At 42.2% G+C, this 14748-nt stretch overlaps 1 protein-coding gene across 1 annotated transcript in view; it reads right to left on the reverse strand.

Moving 5' to 3' along the window:
- The window catches only part of AKNAD1 (AKNA domain containing 1), a 60156-nt gene extending 53295 nt beyond the window's left edge, over positions 1 to 6861 (reverse strand). The window contains exons 1-2 of the mRNA XM_029617637.1: positions 6649 to 6861; positions 4655 to 4765 (exon numbers count right to left, since the gene is read on the reverse strand). Coding sequence (XP_029473497.1) covers positions 4655 to 4765; positions 6649 to 6861 — 324 coding nt within the window. The remainder of the gene's footprint in view (positions 1 to 4654; positions 4766 to 6648) is intronic.
- Between the last annotated feature and the right edge of the window lie 7887 nt (positions 6862 to 14748).

Here is a 14748-nt window from a genome sequence, read left to right on the forward strand (position 1 = left end):
GAAGAACATTTTTATAGTATTTGGGCAATTTTAATGGCATATAGGTAATGTTTTATGTTACACTTAAGCATATATTTAATATCAGGAGTTTTGAGCTTTTGCCATTCTTTCTGTTACGACTGTCGCTGCCCGATGTCTCCACTCCGCCCTCCTTACCTCTTTGCCAACTCCTCCCGCGGTTGATGGACATCTGGCTGCCGCGGTGTCTGCCTGCCATCCACTCCGGTGTCCCCGGTCCAGCTTGGGCGCTGAATCCCGCCATGTTGTTCAACTACCATACGGTGCGCGCGCAGCGCAGCGCTGCTTCTTATTCTTTCTTTGGCGCGAACCTCAGGGGCGTCCCCCTGTGATGACATCACACATCCCGGATACAAAAGCCTACTCTGTTTGCTAGCTATTCGAGTTAACAATGGTGAAGGGACTCCTGGTGAAGGGACTCCTTACGGATGGGATTCACTCTCCGTACCTAGCTACTTTGCCGCTCCTTAATTGGACTTACTCTATCGGGGTACCTGCTCCTCGGGGTCCTCTCTCTTTTCTTTCAGGTCACTGCCTGGAATCGGTACTCGCTCCTCAAGGGCCCATGTTCCCGGACTCGCTGCCTGAGCTCACTTCTGCTTGGGAGAACCCACTGCCTACACCATCAGTGAGTTACCATCTATATTCTCTCAGAGCTGTTCCCTGGAACCAGGTACTCGCTCCTTGAGGGCCTGCCTCTATTCCAGCTTCTGTGTTACCTTCCGGGAGAAACCGCTGTGTGAGTAATCAACCAACGAGGCTCTATACCAGAACCCTGTGTATGCTCCTCTGTACTCACTATCTCAGTTTCTCTCTACTACAGCACAGCTATTGAGGGATCACTGTTCCAGTGTCCTGAGGGACTACAAGCCCAGCCGGGCTTCATCTCTACTCACTACTGCCACCTCTGGTGGCTTCTCAACTCTGTTTAATAAAAGATAATTCTGTGTTGTGTGTCCCAAAGCTGAGCCTGACCTGTGGCCCCTCACGGGACTTCCTCCCATGGGCGTGGTCATCTGCCACAGTGTCCAAGGGTCCACCCAAAACCTTCCAAACAATAACACTTTCTAGCTGTCTAATTTGAGTTTTAAGGATTTTGAGACTGTGACAGTACCATGATGTTTCTGAATTAGATATTGTTTCAATAATCTTGAATGGGGCAAGAATGTCTAGAGCTTGCGAAAGCTTGTAGTCCCATGTTGAAATCTGCGTGTCAAGGGCTAAATCAGAGAAATCATTAGGTAGGTTAATATATTGAGCAAAATTGACTGGAATAAGGTTATTGGTTCTCCTAATGCAGCAAATGTTGTTGGTAGAAATAGAGAACATTTGAGATGAAGAAAAAAGTTATTAAAGTATAATCCATCCATGTGAAGGAGGTATGAGTAATAGTTTTGGATAGTATTTGAACTTGCTCAGTAGTAAAAATCAAATCAGTATTGTGACATCATTATGGTCCACTATTTGAGAGAGAGATTGGTAGTAGTTAAGAGAAATTGGGAGACAACACGTTTGGAAGGGTCATCAAAATGAAGACTGAAGTCACCTAATTAGAATGGAACATTTGTTAATCAAATTAGTTAACTCATGAGCTTGATTACTGGTAAAAGGAGGTGGTTGATATATGAGTAAGAGATTGAATTTGGTTTGCTTATGAATCTGAAGGAAAAGGTAATCAGTTGTAGAAGTGAAATTAAGTGAAAGAACTTTGAGGTCAAGAGATTTATGGGCAATGATTGCGGTGCCTTCAGCTTTCTTCCTGTGTCAGTCTTTATAATAAAAGACAAAATTAGGTGGATGAGCAAGTTGAAGACAGGCAGCATCACCTGGCTTAAGCCAGGTTTCAGTTAAGCAAACAAGATGAAGGCTGTGATTAATAATTAAATCGGAAATGGGTGAAGATTTCTTGACAAAAGAATGGACATTGATAAGCTTCTAGTGGCATGTGTCAGCTTCTTTGTTTTGGTGCTGACAGGAAAGCACTGGAAAGAGAATGGATGCTGGCACACAGTGGTAGAAGCGAGTGCCACTCATGGCTGTCAGTGACAGCGTTTTGCTGCCATGTTCTAGATTTCTTAAAAATCTTTTTTAGCTGAACTTGGATGTTCTTGTTAAGCAGTGCCAAGCTACCCACAAACTGACAGCAAGAAAGAGTGTGCGCAGCTTTGTGTCAGAGAGAGACGCCTGCACTCAGACAGTCTCTCACTCTCTGGCATATCACGCACTCTGCTGTTGTGGTCCTGCTCCTCCTGTTCCCCCCTCCCCAGCATTGCCCACATCACTGTGTAAAGTTCTTGCTTGCTGCCAGCCCTTCCCCAGCCTGCAGCAGCCCCCTCCCTGTACCATTTGTAACCCTTCTCAGCACCCCCACTCTTCAGGAGACCCACAGGGTCCACAGCCAGCTGCCCCCTCTCAGAGCTCAGCCCAATCACCTCACAGTAAACCTCACCAGCACCGCACATGCGCTTCCTCCTGACTCACCCCCTTCCTTTCTGTGCCAGTGGCTTCCCCAGACTTCTCCGCTGCCCCCCCACCCTACCAGCTGTGCACTACACAGTCTGCTGCTCTTATGATTCTCCAGGCTACGGGGGGGGACCAGAAAAAAAAGAAAATGTAAGCCCAGCAGCCCAGCTCCAGATAGAACCCTGCTTTCCCATGTGGAGTCAGCAAAGCCAGGGCCGGTGTAAGAGTTTTAGGAACCAAGGGCGAGCCTTGCAGCCTTGCATTCCTCTCTCTCTTCCCAGCCTTGTCCTCCCCAAACACAATTACAACTGGGCTTGGGCGTAGACCTCAGAAAGTCATGAGTAAACCTCCCATATGAAAACACTACAAACTGTCAGCACTCAAACTGTTACAACCCTACCTATGAAGAGGCATCACTTCAGTTATGACACCAGGCCCTAAAACATCAATACACCTCCTATTAGGAGGAAAACAGAACAAGCCAGGCTGCTATAGATCCCTACACAGAAACCACACAGCAGTAGAATACTTCACTTCGGCCATACATGCAGAACACAGACAGATCCTCACCAAATACAGAATAAAGGGACCATAAAATATACACAGAAATGCGCAGACAAAAACTGAACTGGAAATCACAATAAGTCAGTCTCTATGCAATGCAGCAATGGAAAAACAGAAAATGCCATCATTCCTCATAAAACAATAAAATCAAGAACTATAAAACATCACAATAAGAAAATCATACTAAAAATACATATTTCAAAACAGTTGATTAATAGTAATTTAATTCATACACATTTTTGAAAATTTCCCTAACACCAATAAAATATTTCAAAAACAGCAGATATCAAATAATATCCAATAATTAAAACTAATAAGGATAGAAAAAAATCCCTGGTTCTCCATACCTGGGAACTTTTAATTCCAGTTACCTTGAGATGGTCATGAATTAGATTTTTCTAGCACACATGTCACACCTCTCATATGCTCCCTTATGCACACATACAGTCTATCTCTCTGATGTGCTTGCTTGCTCTGACACACATGCTTACTGACACACGTGCTCTCACTTAAGGCCTTATGCATGCTCTCATACACATGCTGACTCCTTCACTCTCCCTCACACACACATGCTTACTGACACACTTGCACTGACTCACATGCTGAGTCACACTCACATACATGCTCACTGACACACTCGCCCTGTGTCACACACACACGTTCACTGGCACACAAACTCTGATTCATCCGTCCAGTCACGCTCATACACATGCTCAGACTTATGCACACTCACACATGCTGTCATTCTCTCCCTTGCACACATGTTCATTGACATACTTGCACTCTAACGCTCATACATGCTGACATACATACCCTCACTGCCTCATACGTTCAGTCATGCTCACTTACGTTCGCTCTATGAATAAGTAGAATAAGTAAAACAAACATTTTTACTTACATTCGGGCCGATACAGTACTGTGCGCTCTGACGGAGCGCACTATTAACTCGCCATTGGACGCGCGTTTTCGACACGCTAGTGTTACCCCTTATTCAGTAAGGGGCCGAAAACACGCGCCCAATCCCCCGAACATAATAGCGCCCGCAACATGCAAATGCATGTTGATGGCCCTATTAAGTATTCCTGCGCGATTCAGAAAACAAAATGTGCAGCCAAGCCGCTGTACCTGCTGCCTTCAGCTCTGCCCCCCCGGACCGCCCCTTTAAATGGGCCCAGCACTTAGGCAAGTAGCAGGGGTCCTTTGAAGATGCGCGTGCAAGGCCTGGCCACGCGCGTAACCCCTGTTTTTTGGGGGATTTATAATTTGGCTGTAAGTTAGCTGGATAGCTATATCTGACTAATTTACCTTAGCCACTCCGCGGCCGAATATCTGCCTAAAGTATTTAAGTTTCTTTAGACTTTTTTTTTTCCTGCTAAATACAACTTGCAGGATTCAAGGAAATTGAATGTGGAATACTTCTAGAAATCTGAACATTAATTAAGGGCTAAATATCATAAGGAAAGTAGCCTATAGATTAAGACTAAGCTGAAACCTGGGAAATGAAAAATGAACTGAAAGATAAAACAGAGACAGGACTTTTTTTTTTTTTTTTTTTTTAGAATAGCGCACCAGTAAAATCTCCTTGGGGCAAAGCAAGTGTAGTCTTTACTTGCGCTTTCTGGAGACAGAGATGAGTAACCGTAGCATCTTTATCAGGTGCTTTCCTGGCTCCTGAGTCAAGTGGAAGCTTTGGGTTCAGGGAAGTTGAATGAAGTGACAGCTGTAAAAAAAAAAAAAAAAAAGTATACAAAACAAACTCTTTACCCTGCACATCTAGCTACAGTGTATGTCATGAACCAGTTTTACTAATGAGATGGTGCACACACAATGTTAGATGTTTGTAATTGTATTTAAATCTTTGCAAAATTGGCAAAGTCAGAAAGAAAGAGAAATGAATGACCTAACTAACCCCTAGATTCATCAAAATGCTATAATATTGCATGTATAATGCCAGAGAGAGAGGCTCTGGGGAAGCCCTCACAGTATTCAACGATTTATATCACTATAGGAGGGCCAGCTAATAGCTCGAGCTGAGGTGTTGGTGGTGGTTTAGGGTTTTAGGGGCCAGTTTTACTTGCAGAGTGAGACGTACGAACTGCAGAGTACACCTCGGTGAAGATTTGACATTTGGCGTGTATAATCTCACAAAGATGAGAATTCCACTATGCTATCTCACCCTACCTTGATGGTATAGATCCTCTGGGGCCTTCCCAGAGGCGCTCTCTCTTTCTCGTCCAGAAATGGCCAAAATGCAATTTGCAAAGTTTTCGCGAATTGCTATCGCACGGTGGGATATTGCCCCTCATTTTCATTAATCCCACCCAAACTCCTCCCCAATCCCGCCCCTCCTAAAAATTTGCATTTGTGCCGTGCGATAATACAATTATCGCGTGCGTTAACGCCATAAAGCATTTTGATGAATGACCCAATAAGTTATTTTATCTTGTATCTCTGGTTGATCCAAGTTTCAATTTCAGAATTTCAGCAATGGGCAAAACATGAGAATAACATTACATTTTGAGCCCTGCTTCAGAGGAACAATGTTCCGAAAACCTTTAGAGTTTTCTGAGTTACTGAAAGTAGCTCATGAGACCAGTTCTTTCCCATCGTGATATACATCTGTTTGTTGGCTATTGTTTGATAATGTGATCAGAAGAGAGAAAAGGCCAAGAGGCTCCCCAGCCATTCTTACTGTGTCGTCAGTGAGGGTGTCAGGTAAATAAGGGATTGTATCTAGTAAACCGTAAATCTAAATGGAGAGGCCCTAAGGTAAATGTATTCATTCCAAGCAAAGCTTTCATGGCCGGAAGGATGTGTACACTTTCATTCTCAAGCAATGCTGGGATTTTATCATCGTAAAACTATAGGACTGCACCAGATGCACTGCTGCCCTGTGAATCCAAGGGATCTGCGTGCCCAGCTGGGGGAGGAGAGCCAATGGCACACTTTCCACTGCCATCTGAAGAGGTCAAGCAACCAGTAGGTAGCACTTGGGGGCTGCCCCCTTTGCAGCTCCTGCTGCAAGCACGGCATTGTGGTCCAGAGGAACAGCAGGTGCAGTAGACAGGAAAGACAGGCCCCCATGCCTGCAGGGACGCCATGCCCGATGCTCGTGGACTGGATGGCCTGATTATATCACATGGGCCAGGACAGATGCAAGCGTTGGATGCAGCGCAATGGTATTACCAAGATGGAGGCAGCATTACCTATTTGGGCATGTGTGGTGTAACTAGCTGCCCAAAGTGTCTGCGGGGGGCAGGAGCTCTGGCAGCTTGGAGGGTATAAAAAGGAGAGCAGGGCAGATGTTGGATGCTTCTTTTTGCCTCCAGTGCCACTGTCACTATAAACCTCCCGCCCACCCTCCCATTACAGTGGCATGATTCATGCTTATACGACACATATTCTAGATAGTTACTATCATCTAATTAGGTTATAATTATAATGTATATGTAATATCAAACTTTATTCAGCATTGACTCAATAGCTTAAACATATTCCTGATTCTGTGTGACATGTTGAAGTAACTGGGTGGGTGGGGATACCCAAGCCTGGGGGGAAGGGATTGTTAGGGGGAGGGTCCAAGCTACCTGGACTAAGAACTACCCAGATGCAGTCAGGGTCTGTTTCCTGGCCCCAGGGTGGCAGCAGACCTGTGACTCCTGCTACAGTCACAACAGGGCTGGCAACCTTGCCCGGAAATGCCTGACCTATTTTTCTCCCTTCCAAAAGGGCCGTGACCTTGCTTGCTTGCAGCAGGTCAACCGGTCCAGATGTTAATTTCCCAACATCTCCTAGAGAGTGGCTCTGCCCTCCCATTATACGGGGAGTGGGGGGGGGGCGAAGGTTAGAAAATAAATATAAACTTATGTAATGCAGAAGTACTTAGGGTATTTAGGCTAGATGTTCTGTTAGGATTAGAGAGTGTCCTCCATCTTGCTTTGCCCCCCAGTTAGCTAGGTTTATTAGGCTTAACAAAGCTGTGGCTATATTTGTTCCAGTTTGATTTCAGTGTTAGTGGTATTTCATTGTGTGTGTGTATTAATTGCAGACAACTCTGTCATCCCTGCTGGATTGGGTCACAGTTGCCTGGTTATATACCTAAACAGGGCTGTCCCTTCCAACAAACCTCTGAATTCCAATATCAGGGCTGAAACTCTTTAAATCACCATTATAATGAACTTACTATTAATCTAAAATGTAATTTGTAGTTTTACATATTCTGAGGCACTTTGCTGTGAAGTACATACGATATAATAGTTTAAAATAAAATCTGTTAGCAAGAGTGACATTCCTTACAGCATTCCAGATCTCTAATTTATGGACTGTAACTGACGTTGTGAATTTTTTACCACTTAGTTCTGTATCATTTATCTGCCTCCCTTAATTATCAGTATTAACATCCATAAGAAAGAATGGGATGAAAATGGGTACGGGCTGCATACCGGTCTAGGTTCAGTTTAAATCTTAAAGTGTCTCTCTCCTGTTAATGAAATCCCTTGCTTTGAAAAAGCTCCAGGGGTCAAGTAAGTATGTGGAAAGGATAACTTACTTAAAGAAAAAGGAGCTTTTATCATTTTTTTTCCAAGTCCCCCATGCCAGTTCTTTTCTGCCAGCAGTTTATTTAGTAACCAAGGGACAATGGTGCAAGGATAGAGAGGGGAGGGAAAGAATGAGCTCTGAAGCAGGAAGAATTTCAGAATGAGCTTGAAAAAAAGCAGTGATGGCTCATCTATAGGTAACAGAGGAGGAGGAGGATCGAAGGGAGACAGAGGAGGAAGGGAGGAAATGTGTACTGGGTGGTGAGGGGGAGAGAGGTAAATGGAGGAGGAGGTGCTATGACATCAGCTGCCACTGGTCAAAAGATGAAAGGTTTTTAATTTTTTTTTTTTTAAACTTTCCCTTGCAAGGTGCTTCCTGCAGCCTGTTCTGCTCTTTCTTTTCAAGGAGTGGAGGCCAGCTGAGGGGAGCGAGAGAAACGTTTACAGCACTACTGCACACATTCAATTTTCAGCTCCTGGACTCCCAGCTGCAATTCCAGTTTAGCCAAGAAATCAGAATGTAAGATTTGAATTTAGAAGGATTAAGTCATAAAATAGTATGTTCTCAGAACAGCGATTAAAAGTTTAAAGAATAACTAATATTATTTTTCATTTCTTGCTGTACTCTGAGTGCTTGTTATTTTTTTATGTTTCTGAGCATACCATGGATTATTATTAATTTATCTTTATATCCGGCAAGTGATCAACAAGTTTCTGAGCTTCAATACATTCTGTTCGTAACTTCTAAACACTATAAATTAGTATCTCCAGTGAATTTACTCTCCCACTAAGGTACATTGTTTTAATTTGAAAATCTATGAACTGTGAGTGTTCCTTGCTGTGTCATCAATAACATCAGCTCTTTATAAGCTTTTCCTCATTAAGGTGAATCTAATGGGGCTAGTATCAATAATTTTGGGAACACTAGTGTGCTGAAACACCTTTGCCGTCCCCAGTTTTTGATTATGAGAAAGGACAGCTTTCAGTAAATCAGGTGAACTCTGACCAGTATAATGAATCTTCAGACACCTCTGTTAAAATTCTGTATCAGAATACATCACACCGTATTACTAACGAAAACTTCTGCAGGTCCCCAAGTTATCCAAGTTTTGCCCATACTACAAATTCTTGTATCTACGGGGGGAGGGAGAGGGGAGGAGGGTGGATGGCTGGGGGTGGTGGGGAGGAGGAGATGGCTGGCTTAGGGATAGGGGTTGGTTGGCTCCTTGATGCAAAGGAAATTTGTCAAGGCCTGATTTAAGTAATCACAATCCTAAAGGCTATAAGCAAAAGTAGCTTAGCAATGCTAAACATAATTACTGCATTTTCTGCATAGGATAAATGGAGAATAAGATTTCCTCAAATTTACCTGTAAATGTTGCACACTAAGATTTCCCTCTTCCTCTCCATTTTCCTTCACAACATAATTCATGGTTTCTAAAACATCCTTTACTATAGCTGATTTATCAATCAAATTAGAAGACTTGCTTCCTTTTATTACAGGTGTTGATTGTATACTATCATTTCTCTTTGGCATTTTGATCTTTGGAGCAACTTTAGAGAAGTCAGGGAGACGATAATGAACTTGACCTTGGCCATATTTGATCTCATGGGATGAAGCTCTTCTTTCAGGCTGCTGGAATTTCTGATCTTTGACCCCTTCCCCTACTGCTTCAGAGTGATTTGGATCCTCTGTTAGTAATTGTGAACCCATCCCATTTCCTCCATCATTTCTATAAACCTTTGCCCTGCCTGTAGCCGATATAATGTCTTCCAGCACAGTTTTCTCTGGATAATCAAACTCAAAGCTTTCTTCATCTCTCTTTAAAAGATACTTCTCAAAGTCTTCTGCTCCTTCTTCTAATATCGAAGAGTCATGGCTATTATCTGAACCACTGATTTTGTTCATTACAGTTTCATCCGTACTTTCAGTAAAGGATGTTTCAGGGATAGTCTCAGAGTCGATAAATTGGCTTGTGTTTAACAAGTTGTCTTCAGCAAAATGACGTAGTAGAACATCTGAGATTTTTGAGTTTGAAAATTCTGCTTTACTGCTTTCCGTAGTAAAATCGGCAAGTGGTAATTTATTTACAGTGGAGACTGCACTTAAGGGATAACTGGAGTTCTTATCTTTACTTGCATCAGTATTATGCAGCATTGTGGAAGTATTATGATCAACGTTGTCTTCGTGACTTAAATTTTGTGCTTCCAATCCATTTTCTCCTTGCAAGCTTTTGCTACCTTCTGAAATGGTTAAGTCTAGCAGATTATCAGAAAAGAAAGAAGAGCTTTGGCTGACGTCACATGTTTCAGTATAATGTTGGTAGGTGCACTCTAGATTATCATCGTACGGCAGGTCTTCTTGCTCCTCGTCACTTGTATTTCCATCAGATGCATCACTTAAGATATCATTTGCTCTGTTTTTAATCCATTCTGATTGTTTTCCATTATTGCTCCTTCTTAGCTCATCCTGATTAAACTCTATGTGATGTTCTTTGTTTCTAAGCTCTAATGTTGGGAATATATTATTGTACATGTCAAGTTCTGTTAAAGGAGAAAATAATTCAGTAACTAAACACACCATATTGCAATGGGAAGCAAAACCAGCCTAGTATCTAAATCCAGTCTCAGCCAACTCACATCCCTGCAGGAATTTAAGGGAATTCCTAAGGCAGGGAGAAGACAGGGCACAGTCACTCTGGCAATAAACTATATATTTTGCAAGTAATGAGCCTAAATAGATCACCACATGTCCCATAATTTTATAAACATTTTGTACGTCCTAATTGTAAGTTTTTCTAAGCCTTCTCCTCCCAAACTGAAGTAAGAATAAAGAAAATTGTCTTTTAAAGAAGCTTCTTTATTAGCCCCACAGCTATAATCATCATTAAAATAATAATAATAATGATGCTACTTTCACTGCATTTGTCTTCAGTAAAGCAATTTTCAGGCACCGTGTCCTATTGTCATTATCTTTAGCATTATACACAGCTCAAACACTGATCAAGTTTTTCTTAAACAAATCTCCCATATACACTGATTTTTTTCCCAATATAGTTTACATTGTATTTGCATTCTCTCTTTTTTCAATTGAATGATGCACATGTCTGTCTGCAACAGATAAAATTAAAGAGATAATGGATTTCCTCTGAATTCCCACATTTAAAAAAACACTTTATTGCAGGCCCTAGGGCTTTGGACTGATGTAGGTGCATGTGGACACTACCATGCATCTGCCCTTCCGCCCCAGCTTCCCCCGTTCCCACCACATATGCTCTATGGAATTCTGGGGCAGGACACCTCCTCTTCTAGCTGCACAGGGCACTCTTCCCTCCCCCCTGTAGAGGGAGCCCCCAAGTCTAAGGCTGGTCTTGAGCAAAGAGACACACTAAAGAAATAAGTTACAGATGAAATGCACCAAAAACACTTTCTAAAAACACAGAGCACAAACCAGACCTACTGTACTCCAAGCAGCACATTCTTTCTTCCTTGTCAGGGTACTACTGTAACATCCTTCTGAGTAGACCACCACAGGGAGTTAACTAATTCAGGCAGGTCAGAAGGTAATACAATACTGCTCCTCTCTTTTACAATGGATGCATCCAGTTACATCTATTGTAACTCTGCCTGCTAAACCTTATCTCTGAACTGATCCTGTCTCTTTCCGACTGTACCCAGTCTAGTGTTTTGCATTCCTTTTCCACTCTGCTTTCATTACCAAGGTGCTGTGGTTCTACAACAAAAACCACGTTCATTCCACAATGGGTATATTATATGTAGAACTTAAGGTTTTTATAATAGTTACATGGAAGCCATGCTCTTTATTTTTGAAGGCTAGACTAACATGTGCACATTAAATAGTTTCATTTCTTGAGCAAGTCTGTATTTTGTCGTGCAAGAAGGACCCCGTGTGATCTCAAAAGCTCATGTACATCTTGGATTGTTCTTATACTGATACAATAAAAATTAGGGACCTTTGTTTTCAGTTTGTATTGTATTTTCCCTGGTAATTTCGATTTTATTACAAAACATAATCAGGGGCTTCTTTTTTCTTCGGGCTATGGTGGAATGAGTCCCACCACGACCCACTGGCCTTCTTGCTCTTGGCGGGGGGAGGGGGGGGGGACGTAAGAGCCGAAGCTGTGCGTGCCTGCAAGAAAAGTTATGCACAGGCACACAGGTGACACATTACAGAGAACACTGCGGCGGGTTGAAGCTTGCTGGCAGCTTTTCTTCCTCTTACAGCCGCTGGCAGGTTCATTTTTACCAGCGGCCAGCTCTTCAGCCCCCTCCCCCCCCCCCCCATGGGTTGGGCTCTGCCGGCGGCCCTGCTGCTTCTCTTCCGCTAGCAGCCCTGAGGCCTCTCCTGTTGCCACCGCCCCATGCAAATGCAGGGTATGCACACACCCAGTCTTGCTGGGCCTGGCTGAATATCCCTTGTAAGTTAACCGGATAAGTTACATCTGTCTAAGTTGCTTACCCGGATAACTTTAAATATTGACCCCTTGTAGTTTCCAGCCTCCTCCCTGCTACTACGTTTGTGAAGCGATACCACAACCGCTCTTCTCCAATCTTGCGGCACCACTTCTATTTCCAAGAAGCTATTGAACAGGGCTGCCAGGACATCTCTGAGCTCCTTTAGCGTCCATGGATGCAACTCAGTCGGCTCCATGGCTTTGTGCACTTTCAGGTTCACTAGTTGTCGCCCCCCCCCCCCCACACACACACACACACTCTCCTCTGTAAATGGGGCGGTACCTACCCCACCCATATCGTTATTCTTGCCAAACAGAAGTTGTCCATCTCCAATGTCTTCTTTAGTGAACACTGGACAGAAGTATTTGTTTAATATTTTTGCTATTCCTTCATCTTTCTCCACCCATTGCTCCATATTTCTTTTCAGTCTTATAATACCACCTCTGGCCTTTCTGTGATATATCTGAAAAATGTTTTGTCACCTCACATTACCTCATTGACGATCCTCTCTTCCAGCTGAGATTTTGCAATCCTGATTCTTATCTCATCTCTTTCAGCTTCTCCAGATATTCTTCTAGGTTCATCTTTTACAGTTTCTTTGTAATTTTTGAATGTTGATCTTTTTTTTTTTATATATATATTCTTTATTAGTTTTCAGCATTATTATCCAATTAATAACATTGAATATTATTGAAGAAGGCAGGTATACATCATTTCTAATTTTCATAAAACTCTAAACAAATAATAAATAAGATATCAAAACCTGCTTCCTAAGTACTAAACAGAGAGGAGCTGACCAAGCAAATTACATATAACTTAATTATTTTTAGCCATAACACAGAAAAAAAAAAAAAAAAAAAAAAAAAAAAAAAGTAATCAGAGAAATTTTTAATCTATTACCAGTAATTGATATTTATCTGATGTTTAAGTGCTAACTTCCACATTTCGGTTTCTCCGCTCTTCCAGAAATCTTTCTAATTGAGAAGGGTCAAAAAAAACATACTTCACTCCATCCACCCTCATAACACATTTGCATGGAAATCGTATCATAATTTGGATTCCAAAAGTTCTTGCTATATTAGCTAATGTTATAAATCTCTTTCTTCTATCTTGAGTTTCTTTAGCCACGTCTGGATAAACCCAAATTTTTTGCCCCAAATATAGAGAGTTTCTTTTTAACATAAATGTTTTCAAAACTCTGTCCCTGTCTAAGGACATAGCAAATTTAACTATAAGAGTACCTCTCTGTTCTACTTGGGAAACAAAAGATGTTTCTATTAATTCCGTGACATTCAAAGATATATCCTGTATCTCTTGTTCTGTTTTCTTTATATTTATGAAATATGCGTTTACAATCAATGGAAAATTTTCTGGCTGCCATGCAAGTATTTCACGAAAATAATCTTTAAGTTGTTCCTTAGCTGAAACCAACTTACATTGGGGAAAATTTACAAACCTCAAATTTGAGTATCTAACAGAATTTTCTAATAATTCTACCTTTCTTGTAAGTGCCATTTCTCCTTTTATTATTGTAGATTGTACATTTTTAATCGAAGAAACATCTTCCTGAACCTTAGTCAATACTGACCCATAATTAGTTATCATGGGATTTAAACTTAATAACACACTTTGCATATCCTTAATATTATTATTTAGTTTCATAATATTAGTCTGTAATATACTCATAGCTTGCCATAATGATTCCATAGTAACTGTCTTTGGATTTCCACGCAAGGCTTCGGGCATAGGCAATGAATAATCTGGATCGAAGGATTCCAGGATGGCCTTGTCTCCTACATGTGGAATTAGTACCTCTCCTTTAGATGATCTTAAGGAACTCTCAGCTCCCCGGTTCACCAGAACCTCAGTTGTTACAGGAAGCAAAGTTCGAAAATCTTTGCTCCCCTCATGCAATTTTTCTTCACCACGGCCTTCCTCGAACTGGCTTAACTGAACATACGACGTCCGTATATCAGTACTGCCTAGGCCGACGGTGACTAAATTGCTTCTAGGGGGAGCTGGTATCTCTGGAGCCCCGGGACTCAGACTTATTTCTCCCGGTGAGGGTTGAGTTTGCTCTCCTCCAATCCTCACAATGGGACTCTCCGGGGCTAAGGCCTCTGATTGTAAGTAAAAGTTAGTCAATAATGTTTGTCCCGGGTTTGGCCCGACTGGGGTCGAGGCTTCTGGTCGGACCCTGCCCTTACGCTTTGTGTGCGGCATTAATAAATTTTAAACCTCCAACAGCAATTAAACTTATTGAAACCTTTACTCACTTTTCTGTGACGAAAATAGGTAAAAAACAGGAGATTTCCCGGAAAACAGTCCCATTCAAAAAGGGGGGGGTGTTGCCTCCTTGCCTCCGCCGGCCTAAGCCGGACCAAGCCACGCGCCCCTTCGGAGCGCGCGGCTTAGGCAGTGCGCCGGCGGGGGCAGTGCGCCGTCTACCTCCAAATTTAAGGGAGACGCACTCCTCTGAATGTTGATCTTTTAGCCTTTTATTTTTTTAGCCACCTACTTGGAGAACCACCTCTGTTTCCTATTCCTATTTTTTTTATTTACTTTTCTTACATAAAGATTTGCTGCTGTTATTATAGCACCCTTCAATCTGATCCACAGTTGTTATACTTCACACTTCTTCTGTATTTTTTAAATCTTCTTCTGTATTTTTTAAATCTAAGACCTTGAT

The sequence above is a fragment of the Rhinatrema bivittatum genome, chromosome 10, assembly GCF_901001135.1.
Source record: "Rhinatrema bivittatum chromosome 10, aRhiBiv1.1, whole genome shotgun sequence".
In the NCBI taxonomy this organism is placed as follows: Eukaryota; Metazoa; Chordata; class Amphibia; order Gymnophiona; family Rhinatrematidae; genus Rhinatrema; species Rhinatrema bivittatum.